Source organism: Pan paniscus, chromosome 2, assembly GCF_029289425.2.
Source record: "Pan paniscus chromosome 2, NHGRI_mPanPan1-v2.0_pri, whole genome shotgun sequence".
Taxonomy (NCBI): domain Eukaryota; kingdom Metazoa; phylum Chordata; class Mammalia; order Primates; family Hominidae; genus Pan; species Pan paniscus.
The window spans coordinates 56,761,594-56,786,729 of record NC_085926.1 but is presented as its reverse complement, the minus strand read 5'-3'; the positions used below and the strand labels follow the sequence as shown (position 1 = coordinate 56,786,729).

At 42.2% G+C, this 25,136-nt stretch overlaps 1 protein-coding gene across 9 annotated transcripts in view; it reads left to right on the top strand.

The window, feature by feature from the left end:
• ARHGEF3 (Rho guanine nucleotide exchange factor 3) overlaps positions 1-25,136 on the top strand; it is a 344,332-nt gene that overhangs the window by 271,993 nt on the left and 47,203 nt on the right. Inside the window, exon 1 of one of the 9 annotated variants that reach the window (XM_003818716.6) lies at positions 5,350-24,622. The exons of the other annotated variants lie outside the window; for them this stretch is intronic. Within the exon in view, the coding sequence (XP_003818764.1) occupies positions 24,614-24,622 (9 nt within the window). The 5' untranslated portion in view covers positions 5,350-24,613. Of the gene's footprint in view, positions 1-5,349; positions 24,623-25,136 lie in introns of those variants that run through there. 9 annotated transcript variants of the gene reach the window in all.

Here is a 25,136-nt window from a genome sequence, read left to right as displayed (position 1 = left end):
TAAATCAAGTATGCTTTATACACTTTGAGGCAGAGATATCTTTTAGCTTCATCGATGAGCATATCACTTCCTGATAATGGAAATTGGCAAAATTGGAAAAAGAAACCTAAGTGAGTTTAGTGGGTAGTTTTCTGGTTTCCTTATCAGCGCAAAAGGCAGCCAACCCTTGTAGGCCTAGCTTCTCCATAAGCAGTTAACTAAAATATATTTTCCACCAGTAGGTGTCGTCAGTATTCATAAATTAAAAAATAGCATTCGCTTGTCAGCCTTTTGAAAAACATGATTATATAATTGTTTATAAACTAGGCATTGACTGTTAATTCCTCTGAAAGTATTTTTTAAGAGTGATTGTTTTCTTTGTAGAAAGAATGTGGTTATAATAAAAAGAAAAATAGATCTATCCAGAGGCCTTTCTAGGAAAACAGGACTTGTTGACCTTCAAAGGCCGTTGCAACAGAGCACCTGTGCCCTTTAAACATTTAATGGCCGTGTGTAATGGCTGTTTCTTCCGAATTTGCCTTGGGTAGGACAGTGCACACAGCATGGCACTGGGAAGTGCCTTCTAGCATTCACTCCTATCCTTGCAGCAAGTGTACTGGGGAAAATCACTTAGGAAAAGGCTCCTGGGGAACAGGCAAGTGGCATTGATGTGCATTTGATACCGTACACTGAGTAAAAAAATATGCAAAAATAAGCATTCTTTTAAAAGCAAATAAAATTTCTACTCAAGATTTAAGTGATTTGTAATTTTTTATTTGTGGTAGTTTCCAGTGAAAGCAAAAAATGATATTTTTAAAATGTATTTTTATTTTCTTTAAAAGATCTATTTTAAGCTTTTGAAAATATTCTACAGGGATTATAATATTGCATGTCTGTTAGTATAATACTGCCTCTTAATCTGCTATTTCTTATGACATGGGGGTTTGAGTTGGGTGGCAAATGTTTAATTTTAATATCCATAATCAATGAGATCCTGCTGGCTGTAATCATTAATTGTGAAATCTAAGGAGCTTAGTTCATGGCTCCAGAATTTCACAGAAAAATGTGATATGATACAAGCATTAAGTTTATTTCTTCTGATCTTTGATGCAGCTTTGTTCAGTTTATCTGTTTTTGTATTTATTGGTCATCTACTTCCCATGCCAAAAGGGACTGGTCTACATAGCTGCCCTAAACACCTGATCAAATCACTAAAAGAAAATGTGTTACCTCTAATGAATTATCCTGATTGTAAGTTAAAAATCAATATTTCCCCGTAGTGAGGTTTGCTTTTTAAAAAGAAGGCTTAAAAAAAAAAATGAAGTAAAAGGAAGCAAGCTCAGGTAGAGTGGACACACTGGCTAAGGAAGCTAGAGCCTTGTGAGAAGCTTTTAAGAGTTTTAGGTCCAGTTCATTTTTAATCAAAATACAAAGAGGTGTTTCTGTTATTTTGTAAGAATATATCTGACAACTTGGTGGACAACTTACTTTCAGTTTTAAAATTTATCATCTTAGATATTGGTCAGATTAGGCCTGATTTAGTTAATGGTATTTGTAGCCATTGCTTTTGACTCTCAGCAGTTTTAAAAATTTGTAGTGCCATAGACCATAGGCCTATCTCATGAATAGCTGAATACTGCCCTGGGTCTCCAAAGTATAGGTTCTTATTTTGACTTAGCCAGTAGCCTTGCATGACCCTGAGAATAATGACATGCACCTAGAAATGACAGAGCTCTGCTCCTTTTCTATGTCTACTATGTCTAGTGTCTCACTTGAGACCCCACACTTGTAATAAGGTTAACATAAAGCTTGTACTGTTCTCTCCACTTTATGAATAAGGACACTGAGGGAAAGCGATTTGCAGAAAGCTGCAAAGAAAATCAGCAGCTAAGCCAAGATCCAATGTCAAATTTCCTGATGGATTCCGTCCAGCATTTAATATCAGCATCCCTTGTAGCACCTAAGGGTGTGTACCTCTGTGGGATAAAAGGTGGGGTGGTAGTACAAAACTTAACAGACATGCAAAATACTTTAAAATATTATCTTTTAAGTATAACTTTGAGCACCTTACATAACTGAGAAGGTATCCTTTAAGGCCCACTTCTAAAGGGCAAGGTGAACCCTATGCTCCTGCCACGATTTATGCCTCTATCAGTCAACATGTGCATTTTAAAATTGTATGCACCTCGGGCTGTACTTCTTGAATGCCAGCTGAAAAGCCAGAGGGTTACTGGTTTCTAGTAATCTATACATTTCTTGGAATCTGTATCTTATTGTATTGAACTGATAGTATACCTGAACACACATGAAAGTAGTCATAAGGAGTTATTGCAGTTAGAATCCTGTAATTTCTTCAGATGATTAAATAGACTCCAGGAATCATATGACCTCAGAGATCTTGCTGGATGGGAAGCCACACGGAGCTACCCAGAAAAAGGCCATCACTTGCTATAGGATCTGGTTATGGTCATTGAGCCATCGTTCCGAGGCTGTTCAGTTGGAAAATTATTTTGGGAATCTTGGTCCTTAAGAATGCACATGAACTAGCTACAGAAGAGGAAAATATGTTGACTTTACATGTGTACATTTAATGCTGTTCAAGGGCATTGATTAGAATAAGACTGCCTGAGTCTCAATGCTGTCTCCACCACCTGCTAGTTGATGTGACCTTGGACAAGCTACTGTGCCTCTCCAAACCTGTTTCCTCAATGGTAAAATGGAGATGATGAGAGCTCTAACTCCTAGGACCATAGTGAGGGTCAAACGAGATGTTTCATATACAGCGCTAACCATAGTGCCTAGCATGTCGTAAGTGCTCAAAAAATGTCATTATTATTAAGACCTTTACATTTCAAAAAAAAAGATTCTTAAAATGGTTTTAAGAAACATGATGTTCACCAGCCTAATTTCCTGAATGTTCTTTTACACACAGCAGTGCATTAGGGGCTTTACCATAAGTCCTTTCATCATCACAGTAATCCTATGAGGTTGGTATTAATGCCCTCTTTTGTAGAAGAAGAAACAGGCTCAGAACAGGGTAGTGGCTTTCCCAGGATGGCTTTAATGCTGGGTCAAGGAGATGAGACTAAAATCCCAGTTGACCTTGAAGTCTGTACTTTTCCAACCACATCACATTGCCTCTAAGTGACTAAATCATTGGTCTTCTCACCTCATAACACGTGAAGGATGAACCCACCTGCCCAAAAAATTGCCTGATGCTCAAAGGCCCATTTTTTTCCTGAGTGTCTGGGTAGGAAACCCCACCATTAGTCAATACTTCTGGCAGCCCACTTCATAGAACGGCTGCAACCCACGGGAGTGGGGTTTGCAAGCCCCCATTTGGGAGGGTTTTAGTAATTTTCATTTTGTGTTTCTCAAGACCAAGGAGCTGGTCTTTGGCAGAATTCTGCATGCTTAGCTGTGTGGAGGTGCCACCGTTAGTTCTGTTAGTCATTTTGCTTATCTATATTAACCACAAGCCTTCTGTGTAAACCAATCACTGGAAGGCCCAAATACCATCTGGATATTTGCAAATTGTGTCATTTTCTCGAGACACCCTGTGATTGCCCGTAAAAATCCTGGACAGATGCCACTGTTTTCATAACTACTGAAAGAAAATAAATTACTGATCACAACCTAATTTTGCAAAGCCCTGTGTAAATGTAATTGTTATTGATGATGTGTGTATCTGGAAGGGCTACTTTGTGATGTATGTGTGCAGTTGCCTTCCATAATTTGTCAGCCTTGATAATGGGTAGAAGTCACACAAAATGAGGAAATTGCCGTGACTGCATTGCCATTTATTCTTATGTTGGCTCATGGACTGTCAGGAGTGAAAGCCAGTGGTTTCTATTGCCTTCCTTTTTTTTTTTTTTTTAATTAGTTGACACCAATAACTAGTTTAGAAGAGGCTGTGTCATGCCCAGTGTGGTGGCTCACGCCTGTAGTCCTAGCACTTGGAGGCTGAGGTGGGCAGATGACAAGGTCAGGAGTTCAAGACCAGCCTGACCAACGGTGAAACCCCGTCTCTACTAAAAATTCAAAAATTAGCCAGGCATGGTGGCACACACCTGTAATCCCAGCTACTCAGGAGGGTGAGGCAGGAGAATCGCTTGAACCTGGCAGGCAGAGATTGCAGTGAGCCGAGCGCCACTCCAGTCTGAGCAACAGAGCAAGAGTCCATCTTCAAAAAAAAAAAGAGAGAGAGACTGTGTCACAAGTTAATCAGGAAAGGTTTCCAAACCTTCTACTGGCTGGGAAAGGAGTGGTTCTTTTTAAGTCTAGAAACACTTGTGCCCGGACTTTCTGTTTGGACCATTGTGTCCTTTTGAGAGAAGGTAGCCCGATTGTTAGTAAATTTCAGTTAATTGAAGCTGAATGAGAAACCTTAACGGTAAGTTCACTAGACTTTTTTCTTCTTTCTGGCTCTTAAGATGAGGAGGAAAGGAGTAGCAAAACAGGCTCTTTTTTTCTGAGGATTTATGAAGCAAACAAATCCAGCCTCCAGGAAATGACCCAGGGTCATTGCATCAGAGAACTTCAGAGTGGGAAAGTCCTGTTGAGAACATGTAGCCCAGTTCTTATCTGCTGCCAGATCCATTCAATCTCTGCTTAACACCTCCAGGGACAACATTTCAGGTTGTATACAGTTGGCCCTCTGTATCCACTCGTTCCACATCCACGGATTCAACCAACCATTGGTCAAAAATATTTGGATTCCAGGACTTTGGGAAGCAGAGGCAGCAGGATTGCTTGAGCCCAAGAGTTTGAGACCATTCTGGGCAACACAGCGAGACCCCATCTCTAAAAAAAAAAAAAATCAAAGAATTCACCAAGCGTGGTAACACACACCTGTAGTCCCAGTTACTTGGGAGGCTGAGGTGGGAGAATTGCTGGAGCCAGGGAGTTTGAGGCTGCAATGAGCTGAGATTGTGCCACTGCAACCCTAGCCTGGGTGAAATAGGGAGACCCTGTCTCAGAAAAAAAAAAAGAAAATATTAGGGAATAAAACAATAAAAAATAACAATACAACAATTTAAATAATACAAATAAAAAACAATACAGGATAACAACGATTATCACTTACATTGTATTGGATATTCTAAGTAATCTACAAATGATTTAAAGTGTAAGAGGATGTGTGTAGGATACAGGCAAACAGTATGCCATTTTATATCATGGACTTGAGCATCCTTAGATTTTGGTATCTGAGAGGGTTCTGGAACCAATCACCCTTGGATACTGAAGGATGACTGTACTCCGTCTGTGTTCAGTATAGATGATGAGAAAATCCTTTCTTAGTTGTAACATTGCTTCCTGCAGCAATGTTCAGTAATACTTTCTTTTTTTTTTTTTTTTTTTTTTTGAGATAGAGTCTCGCTCTTGTTGCCCAGGCTACAGTGCAGTGGTGCAATCTCAGCTTATTGCAACCTCTGCCTCCCGGGTTCAAGCTATTCTCCTGTCTCAGCCTCCCAAGTAGCTGGGATTACAGGCACATGCCACCAAGCCCTGCTAATTTTTGTATTTTTGGTAGAAACAGGGTTTCACCATGTTGGCCAGGCTGGTCTCAAACTCCTGACCTGAGATAATCCACCCCCCTCGGCCTCCCAAAGTGATAGGATTACAGGCGTGAGCCACCATGCCTGGCCCAGTAATACTTTCTTATGTGTTATCCCTGTAAGTATTTGAAAACCACTCTCTCTGTGCACCTCTCCCACTCCACACACATGTGCATTCTCTCCTCTCCCTCTCTCCCCTCAGATGTTTTCCTTCTCCTGGCCTGGTACTCCTGGTTCCCTTAACTTTTCCAAATGTGACATACTGTCCTATCTCTTTCCTGTCCTTGCTTATTTCTTCTGGACATCTTTAGTGTGCCTGAAAAACTTGAGTATTAATAAGTGCAAAGATACTGTATGATACTATGTCAACAAACAGGATTTCTTTTAGGCTTAATATGCTTCTTTAGACAAGAGAAGTACACTAATATATTGAAAAAGATTTTTGAAATAAAAATGACAGACTAAAGATTAACATCTTTGTCATATAAATAATTTATACAGATATTTAAAAAATACCCTAAGATATTCATTGACAAATAAGCCAAAGATACTAGAAGGTAGTTCATACACAAGGAACAGTAAAGATTTAAAATGTTCACTCTAGTAGGAATTATAGAAATGAAAAAGGCAATAATAAGGTGCTATTTTATACCTAACTGATATTGCAACTATTTTTAAGACATAATAAAACCAAGCTGGGCGTGGTGACTCACATCTGTAATCCCAGCACTTTGGGAAGCCGAGGCGGGCGGATCACCTGAGCTTAGGAGTTCAAGACCAGCCTGGCCAACATGGTAAAACCCAGTCTCTACTAAAAATACAAAAATTGCCGGGCACGGTGGCTCATGCCTGTAATCCCAGCACTTTGGGAGGCCGAGGCGAGCGGATCATGAGGTCAGGAGATCGAGACCATCCTGGCTAACGCGGTGAAACCCCGTTTCTACTAAAAATACAAAAAATTAGCCGGGCGCGGTGGCGGGCAGCTGTAGCCCCAGCTACTCGGGAGGCTGAGGCAGGAGAATGGCGTGAACCCGGGAGGCGGAGCTTGCAGTGAGCCGAGATTGCGCCACTGCACTCCAGCCTGGGCGACAGAGCAAGACTCCATTCTCAAAAACAAAACAAAACAAAACAAAAATTATCTGGGCCTGGTGGCGGGAGCCTGTAATCCCAGCTACTTGGGAGACTGAGGCAGGAGAATTGCTTGAACTCGGGAGGCGGAGGTAGCAGTGAGCTGAGATCGCACTACCGCACTGCCGCCTGGGCAACAGAGTGCAACTCTGTCTCAAAAAAATAAAAATAAAAAAAAAACAAAAACCCAATGTCGTGAATGTTGCAGGAAAATAATACACTTATTGGTGGGGCACAGTGTCTCATGCCTGTAATCATAGCACTTTGGGAGGCTGAGGCAGGCAGATTGCTTGAGCCCAGGAGTTTGGGACCAGCCTGCGCAACATAGCAAGACCTTGTCTCTATTTAAAAAAAAAAATTAAGAAAAAGAAAATAACACACTTTCTGTGCATACTAAAAGACAAAAATTGTTCAGATCTTTGGACGTAGTATTCTAGCTCTTGTGGAGAAAAGGCTGTGTTTCCAAAGTTGTTCATAATGACATTATTTGCAATAATAGCCATGCTTTGTATTCGTGCATTTTACAGTTTCAAGCACTTTCATATTCTTTGACTTACCTGAGTATATAATTGTCCTCATTTTAAAGACGAGATACCAAGGGTCAGAGAGGTCCAATGATTTGCCCAAGATCACACAGCTGGGAATGGCCTAGCTGGAGCTTGAAGTCTGAAGGTTTGGTTCCAGTCTAGCATCCTTTCCTATTTAACTGGCCAGAAAAGCCAACAACCTCTCTGTCCTACAATAGAGCAATAGCTCCATGACTATGGCCTCTGGCACAGGGGTCAGTGACATCATTTGCAGCCATTACTCACTAGCAAACAGAAATACCCTAGTGTTCCTGGAACAAATAAAGAGGAAAAAAAGTTGAGCATGATTATATACTCATTATAACCAATTTAAACCTATATGTGTGCATATGGGATGTAGAGAAGAGGAGACAGGCATGTTGCAATCAAGACACCTTCCTCCTTTTTCATTGTGCTCAATAAATCTAGAGCAATGCCACCCTTTGTTCAGATAGTAGTCAGTTCTTTTCTTTTCTTTTTTTTTTTTTTTTTGAGACAGAGTCTCACTCTTGTCCAGTCTGGAGTGTAGCAGCAAGATCTTGGCTCACTGCAACCTCTGCCTCCTGGGTTCAAGCGATTCTCCTGCCTCAGCCTCCCAAGTAGCTGGGATTACAGGCGTGAGCCACCGCACCCAGCCAGCAGTCACTTATTTTCCATGCATTATCTCCTTTGAGCCTTGCATTAGCTGAGGGAGCTGGACAAGGCAAGGATTGTCCTTTTTTTTTTTTAATTTTGCTATTTTGTTTGTTTTTAGGTTTTCTTTTTTTAGTTTTTCATTTTTTCTTCATTTTTCTTTTTTTCTGGAGCTGTCCTTTTTGTTTGTCAACTGAGGAAAAAGAGATTCAGAGAAATTAGGAGGCAGGGCCCAAATGTTGGTCCCTCCTTGCCCAGCCTTGACCTCTTGGCATGCCACAATGTTGGCTTAAGCCAGTCATGGTTCTGGGTAGGTGATAAGCAGCACTGTCTCTCTGGGGGTGTTCTAAGTGAACCCCGTTAAAGTTAGCCAGAACACTGTGCAGAGTAATCTCCAACTGCAAGGCCCTACTTTAAATTTGATGTGAGATCACTGTTAAAACGAAAAGCCCACAAGGAATGGATAGATACAAACTTCTGTAAACATAGGTGATGTATTTTGTTTGTTGGTTTGTGTTAGAAATAGGGTCTTGTTCTGTTGCCTAGGCTGGAGTGCAGTGGCACAATCATGGCTCACTGCAGCCTTAACCTCTCAGGTTCAAGCGATCCTCCCACCCACCTCAGCCTCCAGAGTAGCTACAGCTGTAGTCCTAGGACTACAGCTAGGACTACAGGCGTGTGCCACCATACCTGGCTAATTTTCTTTCAATTGTTTTATTTTTCTAGAGTCAGGGTCTCATTATGTTGCCCAGACTGGTCTCGAACTCCTGGGTTCAAGTAATCCTCCCACCTCGGCCTCCCAAGGTGCTGGGATTACAGGCATAAGCCACCACTTCTGGCCACGACATATCTTAAAATGATGTCTTTCTGAACTCTGCAGACCTAATGTTTGCAGCAGAGGTGATAAATAGTAAGAAGAAATACAGCATTTCCTGAGGGCACTCTTTCTGTAGATACCATTAGCATTAGAAGTTGGCAACCTGATTGAATTAAATAAAGCTGATAGCCTATGTCGGAACCTTGAAAAAAAAATGTGAAAAGGAAAAAAGAAAGGTAAATGTTTTGGACTTGCCATGGGCTGTCAGATTTGGAAATGTGGAGTCTTCCTAGAGGAAGACGCTACAGAAAGAAAAAGGAAACAAGCTAGTGGCAGAAAGAGATGGAGTTGGGCCAGATGGCCGAGGGGGGCAAAATGGTAAGTCTTCCCTGTGGGTGCTTTCTGAACCCAAGGCCAGGGCAAGCTCCCATTTCAAGTGTGCTATCTTATGTTGGCATACTAACATTTCATAATCGCAAGTGACGCAGGCATTTCAAGAACGACCCCAGGCAAATACAGAGAAGATAACTAAAGGTCACTGGGGAAGACTATTTTTAATTTTTGACTTCACACAGGTTGGGGAGGGGTGGAAGTGGCTCATCAATATCATGTTAGGTTTTGGCAGTCTTGGTTCATTTTCTCAGCCATCCTGGTAATTGTGTTGGGGATGTCTGGGTGTGATCTTGCAGAAGGAGTCAGAAACCACTGTAAAGAAGGAAATAAGCTGTTAGAAGAGGGAAAACTGATGGTTTCTTGTGTGTAAGCCACAGATGCATGATGAACTGTCACCTCCACCTCCTTCCTCCTCAGATGTTTGGTGGTGACTTATCTGAGAGCTTTGAAGGAGAGAGCATCAGAAAAGACATGTTGCATTCTCTTATTAGTCTCTGAATGCTTTATGCCCAGGTTCCAAGGGCCTAGAAGAGTGAGCTTGATTCTGGCACCAACATCAAGGAACAGGAGCTTGCTTTGGAAGTCTCTTAAATGCAGCATTTATTTCTAAGCTGGTTCTTATAAGAGCTTCCCAAGTAGCTGGGGACAGGGCAAAGGTAGGCTTAGCTTCTTGGTATTTCAGAGTCTGTTTCTGGAATGAGAGGACTGGATTAGTTCATTGTTTCCCAGAAGGTGGGTTTCATACCACTTGGGCAGCTCAAATCTTATAAAGACAAATCACAAAATAATTTAATCACTTTCCCTTTTAAATTATCTGATCCTTCTGATTATTTCAAGTTTCCACTTGGAATTAGTGTGTCTTTAACACCTCCCCATCACTTGATAATTTCCCTGTGTAACTAAGTGTAGGCCTCAGGGTTCATTTTTTAAAGTTAGTTTCTGTTTATGGCAGGTGATAGTGATTTTCCATTTAAGGCAGTGATAGAGTTTATTTTTACAATAAGTTTTTAAGTAAAAAATGACTAATTAAGGAAATAGTACATAATAGCTCAGGTGATATGTACATATGGCAAAAAATTATCATGGCAATACAGAGAGTTTGGAAACAGTGAACAAGGCATGTTCTGAGGGGCTTTCTAGGATTAGAATTCTACAATAAGTTCCCAAGTTTGACACAGTCACTTGCAAACTAAACTTGAAATTTGGACATTTAGCATAGGACCCAAATTTCAGATACTAAGTAGATAAAAATTGGCTTTAATGTGTTACAGGAAATGAATCTGTGCTACATGTTAGCCAACTTAAAAAATAAAAGTAGATTTCTGTTCTCAGAACATAAATCTTTTTCCTTTCAAAGCTTCAGAGAACATGCCAAAGTTCCAGCTAAAATGATTCAAACCATCCTGTTCCTTTTTCCCTTCACTCTGGTGGGAAGGATTGGGTGAGATTACACTTTAATTGGAGTCAGCCCTAGAATGTACTGGTTAAGAATTTGGATTTGGAAGTCAGCCTGAACTGAGTTTGAATCCGCACTTGGCCACCTGTGAGCTGAGAGATCTTGGACTTGTGTCTCATCTTCTAAGCCCTAGTTTCCTCATCTGAAAATTGGGAATTTGCAAGGGAATTGTGAAGATGAAATAGGCATATAAAGGGCTTCCACCAAACAAGTACTTAATAGGTCATTAGCAGCAGCAGCAGCAGCAGCAGCATCTATCTTGAACGTAGATCAGTTGAGTAGAAGCTATAGGTGGTTATACTTAGCAAGGCATCTGCTAGGAGGTAGCTCCTTCCTTTGTAGGAAATAAAGAGATCAGAGTTAGCATTGGGCATTATTATTTTTAAAACAAAAGATGTTCCAAGCATACTGGCAAGCTTCACATTCATTTCTGCCAGGTAGAATAACAAAAAAATCTAGTGTGGCTTTCTGGTTGTTCCCAGAATGACTTTCAGACAGGGGTTGGTGTGTGAGCTCTGGGTAGAGAGGCACCCTGGCCAGAGGAGTAGGGAGCAAGTTGTCCTGAGGCCGGCTCCCACCTGACATGCATCATCTGAGAATCCTAGCCAAATGCCAACCACGGACACAGACCCAAGGCAAGCAGATGAGGGTGGATTAGGTTGCTTTGAGCTCTTCATGCCCTATTCATTTGCAGGGTGCTTTAATTATAAATAGATCCTTTGTTGGAAATGTAGGGAAACTCCATAGTGTGATGGATACGAGCTGGTAAAGAGCTAGACAACTAAAAAATGACCCCTAATGCTCTTTAATTGTCCATAAATATTTATTGAGACCTGGCTCTGTGTATCATGTTCCCCCTGGTTTAGAAAAGCCATGCTTTCTGTCCTCAAGGAACTTCTACTTCAGTTTGACCAAGTCATTAACAACACAACAATACGGGTAGTGACTGTCAACCACGAGGAGGGGGAGAAGCAGGCAGTTTCATTGGGGAGCTTGGCAGACTGTGGAGGGGGAATACTGAGAAGTGGTCATCCAATAGGCTCCCTGATGCTGGATGCCTGCCACCCCCCAGTCCTCAGGTGTGCCCTTAGCAGAGGGCAGCATCTTCTGGGGGCACATGAGCGGGACACCTTTGAACCTGGGCTCACTAAGATTCTGAGGGAGGAGTCAAGAGGAGCTGCTGATTCCAGAGTGATAGGGCTTGAATGCCAAATGAACATTCTGTCCTCCTCCACACCCTGCGTCAGTGTCTACTTCCTTTCTGCCTCTACAGCCTATTCGTTTCAGGGTTCCTCCCTGGTTTAGGAAACTAACAATGCTGTGGTTAAGTAAGAACCCAGGCCTTGCTGAGTTAATAGCCTTGGGCTCAATTTGGACTGTGTGACTTCAGGCGAGGCCCTTAACCCCTCTGAGTCTCAGTTGCCTACACTGTGAAATGGGTATATTAATAGCACTAACTTAAGAGAAGTCAAGGAAATAATGCACAGAAAGCACTTTGGCACAGCCTAGCACAAAGTCCTCCTGTATATTGCTATTATATTATTATTATTATTATCAGAGGAAGTTGTATATCCTGGGAAGCCAGTGTGGGGGTGGCGGGGAAAGTTTTCAAGGCAGGTAGATTTGAATTCAGATTTCACCACTGCCAGTTAATTACTGGGTATGACTTGCAGGAAGTCATCTCACTTCTCTGAACACCTGCTTCCTCCTCTATGAAACAGGATAACGGGGTTGCTGTATGGCATAGATGAGAGCGTGTGTGACTCCATGGCTCTTGGTGCCTCCTCCTTTCCTTTCCTAGGCTTCCCTCATTGTTTATATAGTGCTTCAGAGTCACAAGAGTCACACCTGCGTCAGGTGTAGTAGGATGACTGCTCTGTTTCTAGAAAATTGCTAGAGTCTATGAGTAGGCAAGTGCCTTGGCAGGGTATAATTTATTTAATCGCAATTGATCGAAGCTTTGCAGGGTCAAGTGGCCCTCTGCACAGTCCTGCTTTGCAAACTCAGGGGCGCCCCTCACTTGACTCTCAAATGTTGGGGCAGAGGGAAGGAGGGCCTGGCATGTAAAAGAAGAACCTTCCACTCCATCCTTGTGCCCTTCCCAACCTGGCAGTGCTTGGGAAACCTTTACCAAGGAAATTATTTTGCCAGTTTAGACTCCCAGCAGTCTTCAAAGGAATCCTCCCCTCTGTAGATGGCCCATATTGGAAAACACTTGAGAACCTTGCTGCTCTCTGCTGCAGGCATCCTTTGCCTCAGGAATAAATACCATTTTTATTTTACCACCAGAATGTCCTTGTCTTTTCTGGAAACTTTTATTGACATCCCTTACCACTGACTCTACAATGGCTAGCCAACTTTTTTTTTTTTTTTAACCCAACAACCAAATCACAGGTTTGTATTTATTCTTTCATTTTAAGTCAGTTGCCACTGTCTACCCATTTTCCCCATTATCTCTTTGGAATTGAAACTAGCTGAGAGTGATGCTGGGAGCAGAGCTGAGTCTCTGAGCTCCTTGCCTTCTTTGTTGTGTGCTGCATCATTTTTTTTATATTCACAGGCTTCTGCATTTTAATAAACTGTAGATAATGATACATCTGGTTGCATATTAATTGCTGAGAGTTCAAAATAACACGTAATCACTATGTTTCAAGGTTGCAAATGTACAGCACTGAGAGCCAGTGTTTGTTATGAACCTTTGGAAAAATCCGTTGTTACTGGGTATTTTTAAATTCTTGTCATTAAAAATGCACTACAGGATGGAAAGTGTCTCAACAAATGAAATCAGTTTTGTGTTGTGCACACATGCACATACACCCCTCCCAAAGAATAACATTTTGAAGCTATTCATCTGCTCATTTGGGGTGTGTGGGGGCAACAGAAATGCCAGATGAATCCATTATAGATTACTTACCTCACAGTTTCCTGAACAGCATGCTTTGTATCTTATTTATCTGCATACCATTGCTCAGTGGGTGGGAAGATGTCAGCTGAAAGCCAAAAACAGGAAAGTTTAAGATTTTGAAAAATTTATTTCCAATTTAATCAATCCCATGTAGTTGTTTGACTAGTAGCTTTTTCCATTCTGAATAATCAGATTTCAATGTATTCTGTTCTCAGCTGGGAGCAGAGTGCTCTAAAACACCCGGGTGCTGTGTCCCCTGGTTCTAAGTGTGGACATGTTCTCCTGAGGACACACATGGACCAAACATTTGAAGGGATAATTTGTGCTGGAAGGGACAGCTGGGAGTTAACCAGAGAGCACCTTGAACATATTTTGTGTTTCTTTCTGGAGGTCACATCTCTGCAAGGCCTGTCTGCTCAAAACCGTTGTTCTTGTCAAAAACAGAAACCAACTAGACATCAGGATCCATTTTCTTCTGCAGACCCAGTGCCCTTGGTCAGACGTCCCTGTAGTTTTTACCCAGCAACCAGTTAGGATCCCTGGTCCCTGTCTAGTTTTCAGTCAGATGACAGACCTGACTGTCAGCTTTGCTTGCCTGAGATGTGTTTGATCATCCCAGATTCAGTTGGAACAGTCTGTCCTTCCTTTGGGACACTGAGATTAAGATCTGCGCACCCTTTTTCATCTCCCTACTTCTTTTTCCTCTTCTGGGAAGCAAGATAATGCTGAGCTTCAAAGAACAACAGATGGATGAGAAAGAGAGAGGACTTTTCTGTGGTTCTGTGTGGTCCTTTCTTGGTTACACATTATTTTTGTGAAGTTTCACCTTGCACATCCGACATGGGTTGAATGACCAGAATTCCTCTCATTGCCTGATTCCAGACAGTATTGGGATCTGGCAAGACTGGAGACCAGCTCTTCTAGCCCATAATTCAGCAGTGTTGGTGGCAGTGGGCGGGTGGGAGGATAATGCAAACCTCAAGACCCATCTATAAGGACCCAAGATTAGGACTTGGGTCCTTATCTTGAGATTTTACTGCTTTCCTTTCTTCCAATATAGCCTTGAATCCTGCCAGACCACCGCTAGTTTTGCTGTATCCAGCCAGAGCTTGACTAAACAGATGATAAAACCACAGGAAGAAAAGGAAGGCAGGAATATGGCATCAAAATACATGGTCTCGTAGCAGCCTCAGTGGCCAGAGCAGTTATTGGTATGATTCTGGCAGGTGACATGGAACTCCAGCTTTGTCCCTGGAAGGATCAAGGCAAAATCCAGTGCTGCAGGGAATAGAAGACGGCAGGGGCGCAGGCTGGCAGAGAGACCATGCCTCTCCCAGGACAACAGAAATAAGGACAATACTCTGATATTTACTGAGGACTAACAGGCGGGTGTCTGCCAAGCGTATTATACACCTAGTCTCCTGTGATCTTCCCAACAACTCTGTGAGGAGGTAGGAGAGGCATCTTCACTTCACAGTAGAGGAAACTAGCTTATAGAGGTTATATTTTGGGCCCAAGGTCGTAGGGTATTGCACTCTGACCAGACAGGTTGGCTCATATTTTATCCTTAGATCCTTTGCAAAGAATCAATGCGCTCTTTGGGCCAGAGTGATAAGAACTTTGTCACTTGCTGCAGAGGCATTCAGATTATTCCTAAGCTCTGAGAGAGCCCAGAAAATGTCCTTAAAGAAGCAGGAATGGAACTCCCAGTGGCATCCTTTTCCCCCTTCTCCAACCCCACCCAAGGGGAAGCCAGGGAATCCCTTTTACAGCGATAAACAAATGCAGGACATATATTCCACCCAAAGGTTTCCAAGAAGTCAGTAGGAAATGACTGACTCCAGAACCCCAAAGTCACAGAGACTGTCCTCTGGACCCCGTGGCTGTGACCAGGAGACCTTTTCTACCTCTGGGTGCCTTGTTGGCATCATCTAACCAGGGATGTCCAGCCCCATTTTCCAGACCAGGGGATGGGTGTGGCATTATAGGCACGTTATTTCTGTGGCATTCTTGCCAAAAATGCATAACCTGATGTAAGAAAACATCCTCTGGGCCCATGGCTGGCCTTCCCATAAGGGCCACAGAGACTTGATGCTGCTGGCAACTCTCCTAATTTTTAAGGAGGTTGAACTCTTTAAAGTTCTCCAGCTCTGAGCATCTGGCCCTTTCCGCCTCAGAAGGCAGATGTGGAGCCAGGGACCGCAGAGAGAGCTAAATATTTGGCTTCCTCTTTCTCTGAAGGTCTGTAGCATCATGTCTGGGCATGACCAAGATGAGTTTCAGGCAGTGGGGGCTGGTGTTTGCTAAAAGGAACTTAACAGGGGTGTGGGTGTGCAGTTCTCCCTCTGCCCAAGGTTAAGTAATAGTAACATCCTGTGTAAAGAGAATTGAATGTGGTTTTCTGCTAAACTTCAATATTTTAGGGCTGTTTATTAGATGTGTTTAATCTTGGGCCAATTTAACCAGTAGCAGACTAATAAAATAACAGATTTGGGCTTGCTGCCAGGACAAATGTTGACTTACCCTTATAATGTTGACTAAAACGAGTAACTTTGAAAGTTATTGCAGAGTGAAACCTTAGCCAGAAATACAGTGTCTGAAACAGTGGTTTTGTTTTATTTTACTGGCTCTGCTTAGAGATTATGTTTGTAACCTAGGCTGCTGCCTGCTTCACCTCTCAGAGTCCTGTATTTTACTGAATTATTTCCCAAGGTTCTTTTTTTCAGCCCATAAACCTTCACTCAGCAAAAATGAATTTCCCCATGGCAGGCAAGTAGGAGAGGTTACTTTTCCAATGTGGGGGCAAAAACTCAGTGGTACCAAGAAGAATAAAGGTAATGACTTGCTTGAGTCTTCTCTCAGAAACAAAATGGTATGCCGTGAACATTCGCCCTCTCCAAATCTGTAGTAAAATTAATTGCTTCTCCCGGGTGTACCGGAAGAAATCCATCTCGCTTGCCGCCTACCCCCACCTTTCCTTCATTTTGCCATTCAGTTTATTACAAACACTAGAGAGCTATAGTATTTTGCTACCATGTGTTTTGGACTTGAAGGAAACAGGGGAGGCCAGGAGGAAATGAAGCTAGGAGGACTACAGAAATTGTCATAAAGTGTGATTTCTTTCTACCCCTGTTTTTTTAATTTGCGTTTTATAGGAAGCTGGTTTGGGCAGGGCCTCTGAGCATGGTTTCAGAGGCTCCTGCCAGCATTGTGTGAGCTCAGCCAACTGCCAACTGTCCTCCTTATATCTCTCCCTTATTCAAGGCTCCCCCGAAAGCAACCACCTCACAGGGAGACTTTGGCCAAGAAGCCATAGGTGCTGAATCTGCTTTTGGTGCTGACTGGCTCAGGCAGACAGAGCTTGATATACAGAGAATAAACGTCATCCCTCTAACATTAATATGTTCAGTTTTATGCACCTGAGAGTTGATGGTTTAATTTGTGGGTTTGCCCAGACTCTCTTGCGACTTCTCTCATCATCTGCTCTTTAGCACTTCCATGAGACGGGGCAAGAGATTGTTGGAGTCTCAATCCAGCAGCCCGAAAGCCTGTCTGCAGCTTGGGTTTGAGACTGAACTAACTCAGGGTGTTTTGTGGATTTTAGTTATCCAGGCTGTCCCTGTTCCCTCATTAACAAAAACAAAACAAAACAAAACCCAGCTTTTTTTTTTTAAAAAAAAGGAAATTGGGATCTTTTCCTCATAGCACCTTATCTTAATATGGAGGAAAGAGTTGAGCCATTTTATCAAAAAGGAAATCAAATCCCCCTTGGATGCCTAATGTGAGGCAACTGGCAACCAAACTCACGGCCGGAGAAAACAAACACAAGAATGTGGCTTCCATGTTTTGAGATTAGCCAAGACAAAGATAGCAGGGATGCCTCCCGGAACAGTTCCTGGTGGTTTGTCAAAGTCCACAAAGCTTGCAGTCCCTTTGTTGAAATCACTGATAAGCATACAAGAGGAAAATTATAGTTCTGAGTTTGAAGACCTTTTCTCACCTTGGGGGTTAAAAACCAATAATTCTGAAACACATTTGGCCTAATCAATGAAGTCAGGTTTCCGTTGGGATTTGGGCCTCATTATTTGTCTTTCATCTTCTGGGAACAGATGACACCAGGTCAGTTAGCTCTGTGCCAGGGGAAAAAAAGAACAGAAAAAATATTTCAATGGAAATTTTAGAATTAGGAACAATTATTTCATTATTATTATCTTTTTCTATTTCCAAAAAAATAAGATGAAGAGTCATTTGCAAGCTCCAAGGCAGCTCCCCTTTCTGTACCCACAGTCTTACTTCTCCTTTGCTCAGGCAGCTCTATGAAGGCCTCCTCAGTGCTGCATATGTGCCCTACGTTCCTGTATTGTCCACTGCACCATGCCCTGCCTTCCAGCCACCCCACCTGCTCCTTCCTTGCCAGCTCCACCTGACACTGACTCTCTTGACTCTTTGTGGCTCAACCTTCTGATTCTCCCTATTCAGCTGGGAGACATTCCCCACAACAGTGACACCTGTATACTTCAATTAAGGCCACTTTGCACATACTGAGTAAACACTCCCTAAATTGGGCTAAGAAGAATGCACAAAGTCACAAAGTCCTCCAAACTATGTATTAGTTACAAAGAGAGTAATATTAACTTTACAGTGGAGAAATCCAGCAGACACCACCTGTGTTAGTTTCTTATGACTGCTATAACAAAGTACCATAAGCTAGGTGGCTTAAAACAACGAAAAATTTTTGTCTTATTCTGGAGGCTAAGTCTGAAATGAAAATGTCAGCAGAGGCCGGGTGTGGTGGCTCACACCTGTAATCCCAGCACTTTGGCAGGCCAAGGCAGGTGGATCACCTGAGGTCAGGAGTTGAGACCAGCCTGGCCAACATGGTGAAACCCTGTCTTTACTAAAAATACAAAAATTAGCCGGGTATGGTGGTGTACTCCTGTAGTCCCAGCTACTCGGGAGGCTGAGGCAGGAGAATCGCTTGAACCCAGAGGTGGAGGTTGCGGTGAGCTGAGATTGTGCCACTGCACTCTAGTCCCAGTGACAGAACGAGACTCTGTCTCAAAAAAAGAAAAAAAAAAAGAGAAAAGAAAATGTCAGCAGAGCCATGCTCCCTCTGAAACCTGCAGAGGAATCCTTTCTTCTTCCGAGTTCCTGGTGTTTGCTGGCAATCCTTCATGTTCTTTGGCTTGTAGATACATCACTGCAGTCTCCACCTCTCTGTTGTCACATGGCCATCTTCTCCATGTGTGTCTCTAAATTTCTCTCTTCTTATAAGGACACCAGTGATTAGATTTAGGGCCTACTCTAAACTAGTGTGACTCTTCTTAACTTGATTTTATCTACAAAGATCCTATTTCCAAATAAGGTCACATTCACAGGTATCTGGAGTAAGAACTTACACTTATCTTTCAGTGGGGGCATAATTCAATCCATAAGACCATCTTAACTACGTAGTCAAAGTTAACATCACCAGTAATAAGACTTAGCAACATGGTGTACCACCTATATGATATACCAGGAAGGGTACATCTTTGTGTTTTTTCTTGCCAAAAATGCATAACCTGAACTTAATCGTGAGAGAATATAAGATTAATCTAAAGTGAGAGACATTCTATAAAACAACCAACCAGTACTCTTCACAAGTGTCAATTAGAGAGCTCTAGTATTTTGCTATAAGATCATGAAAGACAACAAGACAGAGGAACTATATCACAGATGGGACAGAAATATAACTTTGGATTCTAGATTAGATCCTGGAACAGAAAAAGGACACTAGTGGGAAAACAGAAACTGGTGGAATCCCAATAACTCTGTTAATAGTTTAGTTAATAGTATTGCCCCAATGTTAATTTCTTAGTTTTGATAAATGTACTGTGGTTATGTAAAATGTTAACATAGAGGTAGTGGTGTAAAGGATGTATGGGAACACTCTACTAATTTTGCAACTCTTCTGTAAATCTAAGATTATTTCAAAATCAATTTTTTGAAAAAGAGTATGCTCATATTAAGGGAATAGATAAGCTCACCTGTTCTTAGAGGCAAAGATAGCAGGGGGAATAATCTTTAGCAAAAACATACCAATTTGTGAGCCCTATTCTAGGCTCTGATAATTGTCTTGCTATTCACAAAGTACTGTGCTATGTGCTCATCGTCATTATCTGTCTGTTTTTGGGCAGAATAATGAAGCAGAGGCGTATAGTCCAGTACATGGTCCACATTTTGCCTCTACCTGAAATACGTGATCTTGTGTATTTGTGCTCCTTAAACCTTGGCTTGCTCACTTATAAAATGGGGATAATGATACTAGCTTTCTCATAAGATGTTCTGAAGATGCCAAGAGCAAATCCTTATAAAGCTCTTCGCCCAGCACCTGCACAGATTGTAAGTTCCCTGTAAAGCATAGCTCCTACCCACAGAATTCTCACTGCTGTATTACGAGGTTATTTCCCCATTTTTCAGTTGAAGAAACTGAGTAAGTAACTTGCTTAAGACAAGATTAGTGAATATGAGAGCCAGACTAAAATAGATAAATCTATAAAAATATGGCTCATTCTCAACCATTTTGTTAGAAAAACATTAACACAAGAGGGAAAATCTGTAGGAATTCGTTGAAAGAAAAGGTACAAAGCAAGCTGTCAAGTGCCCCCATGCTGGGTGGAGTGGGGCCATTTGAAGTAAAGCTTATAGCTGGGAAGAGGCAGAAGCAGGAATTAAAGAATTGTCCATGGCGTGAACCCGGGAGGCGGAGCTTGCAGTGAGCCAAGATAGTGCCACTGCACTCCAGCCTGGGCGACAGAGCGAGACTCCGTCTCAAAAAAACAAACAAACAAAAAAAACAAAAAAACCTTTTTATTTTGACATGTACCATAGGCAGGCATGTACCAAATACATGTACCATTTGACATGTATTTTGTCACGTACCTGTGCCCTGCACCTAGCTTTGACAACTACCAACCTGTGACCAGTTCTGTTTTCCTCTTTTTCCATCCGCTTTCTCCACTGTCATTATTTTGAAGTAGATCCCAGGCATTATATCACTTTTTATGTCCTTTGTTCATATATATATTAAAATGGTCAAGGAAAGTTGACATTGTGTTTAGAAAGTTAAGAGAATAAAATGCAATAACATAGGGTTTACTCACATAAAAAGTAAGTCAAATGTTTCCCCTGTTTATCAGGGGAGGACCCTGCATGTCCAGCTGCAGGGAGAATATGCAAATCAAGCTTATGCCATCTACTGGAGCCTGACGATGACTAGGTGTGCCTGTGGGAGAGTGCAGTGCCTGGGAGTGTTGTCCTTGGGTATGTTACAGTAAAAAAGCTGAGGCTGAGGACCACTGACCAGGACATGACTGGTCAGCAAACAACAGTCAGCAAACTATGGCCTGAAGACCGAATACAGCTGACTTCCTATGGGCCTCAAGCTAAGAATAATGTCTACATGTTATAATGATAGAAAAATTTCAAAAGAATAATATTTTGTAAGCGGGGCATAGTGGCTCAACCCTGTAATCCCCAGCACTTTGGGAAGCCGAGGCGGGAGAATTGCTTGACCCCAGGAATTTGAGACCAGTCTGGGAAACATGGCAAGACCCCTTCTCTAAAAAATTTTTTAAAATTTAGCCAGGCATGGTGGTGAGCACCTGTAGTCCCAGTTTCTTGAGAGGCTGAGGAGATCTGCTTGAGCCCGGGAGGTTGAGGCTGCCGTGAGTCGTGATCGTGCCACTGCACAGCAGCCTGAGTGACAGAGCAAGACCCTGTCTCAAAGAATATTTTGTGACATGAAAACTATGAAATTTGAATTTTAGTGTTCATAAATAAATGTTTAATATGATATAGCCACACTTATTTATTTACAGATTGTTTGTGTCCGAAAGCAGAGATGAGTAGTCATGACAGAGGCTGGGTAGCCCCTTAGAGAAAAAGTTAGCCAGGCCCTGGGGTAGGGCATGGGCTCTGGAGTCAGCCTGACTGGGTTTACATCCTGGTCACCTTGTTTTAGCTGAATGGCTTTAAGCAAATTGCTCACTACATGCCTTAGTTTCTCCATCTTTAAAATAGGGATTGTAATAGTAGTTACCTTGTGAGGTTGTTAGTAGGAATAAATATGCAACTATATGTAAAGCACTGAGCTGAGTTCCTGCTACCAGTATTAGCTCATTATTATTATTTGTTTATGCTAGAGTTTCTCAGTCACTGTAAGATTGTAATTTCCTATTTAACATGAGGACAATGAAAGCCACCTAGAAGGTTCCTGGGTGGATTAAATATGACCCTTGGGAGTACAGTTTCCACACACCACCTGGCACACAGATAGAACCCTGAAAAGGCTTTGCTGGAATTTCCAAACATTTGAAAGACTTTTTTTATTTGGCTCCATCAACTCATGGGCAAGAGTATCTGCTAGCACAATCAATTCTCACCTCTTCTTGCTCCTGGCCAGATGTAAAGCAGCTGAGAGCCACACTGCCCTGCAATGCAGCAGCCTGAGTCCTTATGCCAGTGGCTACATTTCCAGCCTCTCCTGGATGGTGTTTGAGGCTCAATAGGGGTAGAGTCTTAGGGCAGCTGCAGACATGACATAGATGATATTCCTACTATTCCTCACCCCACTCTGGCTGCAAAAAGGAAGTGCAGGGAAAATGAGTGGGGAGTTCCTGTATGCCAGTCTGTTTCAATGGAACTATTTTTGGAGGAATAAAAAAGTATGCTAGATTATATTGGTACGATAGGCATTATCTTACATTGCATATAGTCTGCTTTGGCTTTTACCTGTTGAGGGGAAGAATGAGGAGAGGATAAAAATCATTGTATCCCCTAGAGAAGGAATATCAAAATCCATTTAATAAAAAAACTCATACTAAGAATAAAATTGCATAGAGTGTTTTATTCTCCTTTGTTCATAATTAAACACAAGATATTTTAAATTGTCAAATCAGTTTCTTTATGAAAAAATATGACCTGTATGCCTTTCTTTATTCTCTCCTTTCCTTCTTCCCACCCCTCACTTCTTTTCTTCTCTTCCTTTTTTTCTTTCCTTGTCCTCTGACTAAATGAAGAACAAACATTTGATAAAAGCCACTGCCAATTCATGATAAAAATTCACAGCAAAGTTGGTACAGAAAAGAACTTTCTCTACGTGTTAAAGGGTGCCTCTCCCATGCTCTCAGCGAATATTTAATGATGAAATCTTATTAATAATCACTGTAGAACCAAGAATTAAACTAGTATACCCACTGTCTTGGCTTGTAATCAACAATATACAGGTGGTTCTAGCCAGTGCAATAAGACAAGAGAAACAAAAATGTTATAAGGCCTGGAAAAGATGAAACAAACTGTTATTCACAAAATACTGTCTATACAGAATGCTCAGTGTCTTTTTTTCTTTTCTTTTTTTTAAACTTTAGTGAGATACCCTTCTGCCCTATCTTAAAATCACGTGGTGGGGGGTGGTGTCTGCACTTGAAACAGGACACTTGGTTCCTGGGTTTAGCATTGACCTTGCCCAGCTTGGTCTGGCAGCTGAGTTGTTGGACTAGGAAGCGTCCCTGCAGGTTGTGTTCTGTTACCTCTCTGTAAAGCCTGAAAGCATCCCTGCGATTGCATTTGCTAGTTCTCAGTAGAGCTATTTAACAAGAATCTGGAAACATTTTCCCTGAGGGCTCTCTTTAGACAGCAGTAAAATGTAGCTGGAGACATATTGAGTAAATGGAAAAGAAAAATCTAATGAGGCCAGGAATTTTTTAAATCTTCTATTCTCACAGAAGCCCTCAAGGAGAACACCATAATTCATATTTTACTCTTGTGGGTTAGGCATAAAGCCTCCCCCATAGATCCAATAACCTGTAAGTGTTCTGGTTTTGAAATTGCACCTGCTTACATTGCTGGATCATAGCACTAAATCACACAGCAACGGCTTCTGGTTCAATTGTTCATTACTTGGGAATGTCAGATTGCCAGAGAGCAGCCTGGTGTTTACATCCAAATCGGCAATGCCTTAGGAAATCAGTTTTAATTACAATCTCACGTAGCAGCACTGCACTCAACCTTCAGAGAGGCTGGGATTTGTGTTGAACCTACATCTTATAGCTGTGCAGAAAATGCCTGTCCGACTGGGTCATGCAAAATGGACAGCAAAGTCAGCAGAACCTTAGAAAAGATGACACAGCAAGTGGAACACAGCTGGATCATCCCCCGTCCTGTCAAGCGTGCAGTGCTCTCTGGCCCCTTTTTAAAACAAGGGAACCCAGTTGGCGTTTGCCTTTCAGCTTCCCCATTCTGATATAAAAATCTGTGACCCAGCAGCTTTAACCATAAAAAAGAGAGAGAGAAAGAGAAAGACTCAGAGTCAGCGGGCAGGATTCTCTGAGACCAGGTCCTGCTCCCTCAGGGAATCTTTGTCACCTCACTTGCTGTAATGCAGTTTGTGCCACCAACCTGGCATTTTCAGCCCAAAGCAGGAGCCATTTAGACAAATTCAGGGGTTGCTTAAGAGGCAGTGTGTGTGTGTGTGTATTCAGTACGCTAGTGGTGCAGCTCTGACGTAAAAAAATGTTTTAAACCCTCCTCTGAGCACAAATGCTCAAGAGCCTGGCACTGGACAGGGAGCATCCTGAAGGGCATTGTCACCTGAAGCAGAAGAGCTGTCAGATCTTTCCCTTCAGCACTTAAATCATTGTCACGCAATGGCTCTCATCTTGGGAGATTCATCCTCTGCATTTTGGAACTGAGCCTTCCTAGTGTTCTGAGAGTTTTCTGCTGTCTGTTCAGCTTAGCACGCTAAGAAGCTGGAGAGGTACCCAGCAGCCTGGTTGCATTCTCCGTCTTGGAAAAGTATTTAACTGCTTTGAGAAATCATGGAATCGTTTCTGGCCACATTGTGAGATTGTATTGAATTTTCTTTTTAAGTTTTTAAATTTTTATATGCAAATGCTGGAAAGCTTGGAGACAGTCTATTTCAAAGAAGGCTGTTGATTTCTGAGACTGGCAGGGGCATAAAATGACATGAGAGTGTCTCAGCAGGATTCCAAATTCACGGAAGATTTTTCCAGGCACCTACTATGTTCAGAACAGGGATGCAGAAATGTCCTGGAGAATCTGAAGTTCTGCCTTAACCCTCGAAACTTTGAAAGCAATGGCTGAAAAGGAAAGATGAATACCTAGAGGCTCCCTCTGGAAATGATTGAGGTTTGCCACCACAATTGGCTACTTTGGCTTTGCCCATCAAAATTTGGTATCTTCATGTGCTGTCTACTACAGGTCAGATGGAGCTTAGGAGGACAAGGGTAACTCTTCTCTTTGTCTTTGTAAAATGTTTTGTCTATCATCATTCTCTTCCCCATAGCCTGTTTTTTTGTTGTTGTTGTTTGTTTGTTTGTTTGTTTGTTTTTTGTTTTTTTGACACAGAGTCTCTGTCAACCAGGCTGGAGTGCAGTGGCGCAATCTCGGCTCACTGGAACCTCCACCTCCCGGGTTCAAGCAATCCCACGCCTCCCGAGTAGCTGGGATTACAGGCACCTGCCACCACGCCAGGCTAATTTTTGTATTTTTAGTAGAGACGGAGTTTCACCATCTTGGCCAGGCTGGTCTTGAACTCCTGACCTCGTGATCCACCCGCTTCGCCCTCCCAAAGTGCTTTGATTACAGGCATGAGCCACTGCGCCTGGCCAGGCTGTTGTTTTTATTTATGTAATTCTTGTCT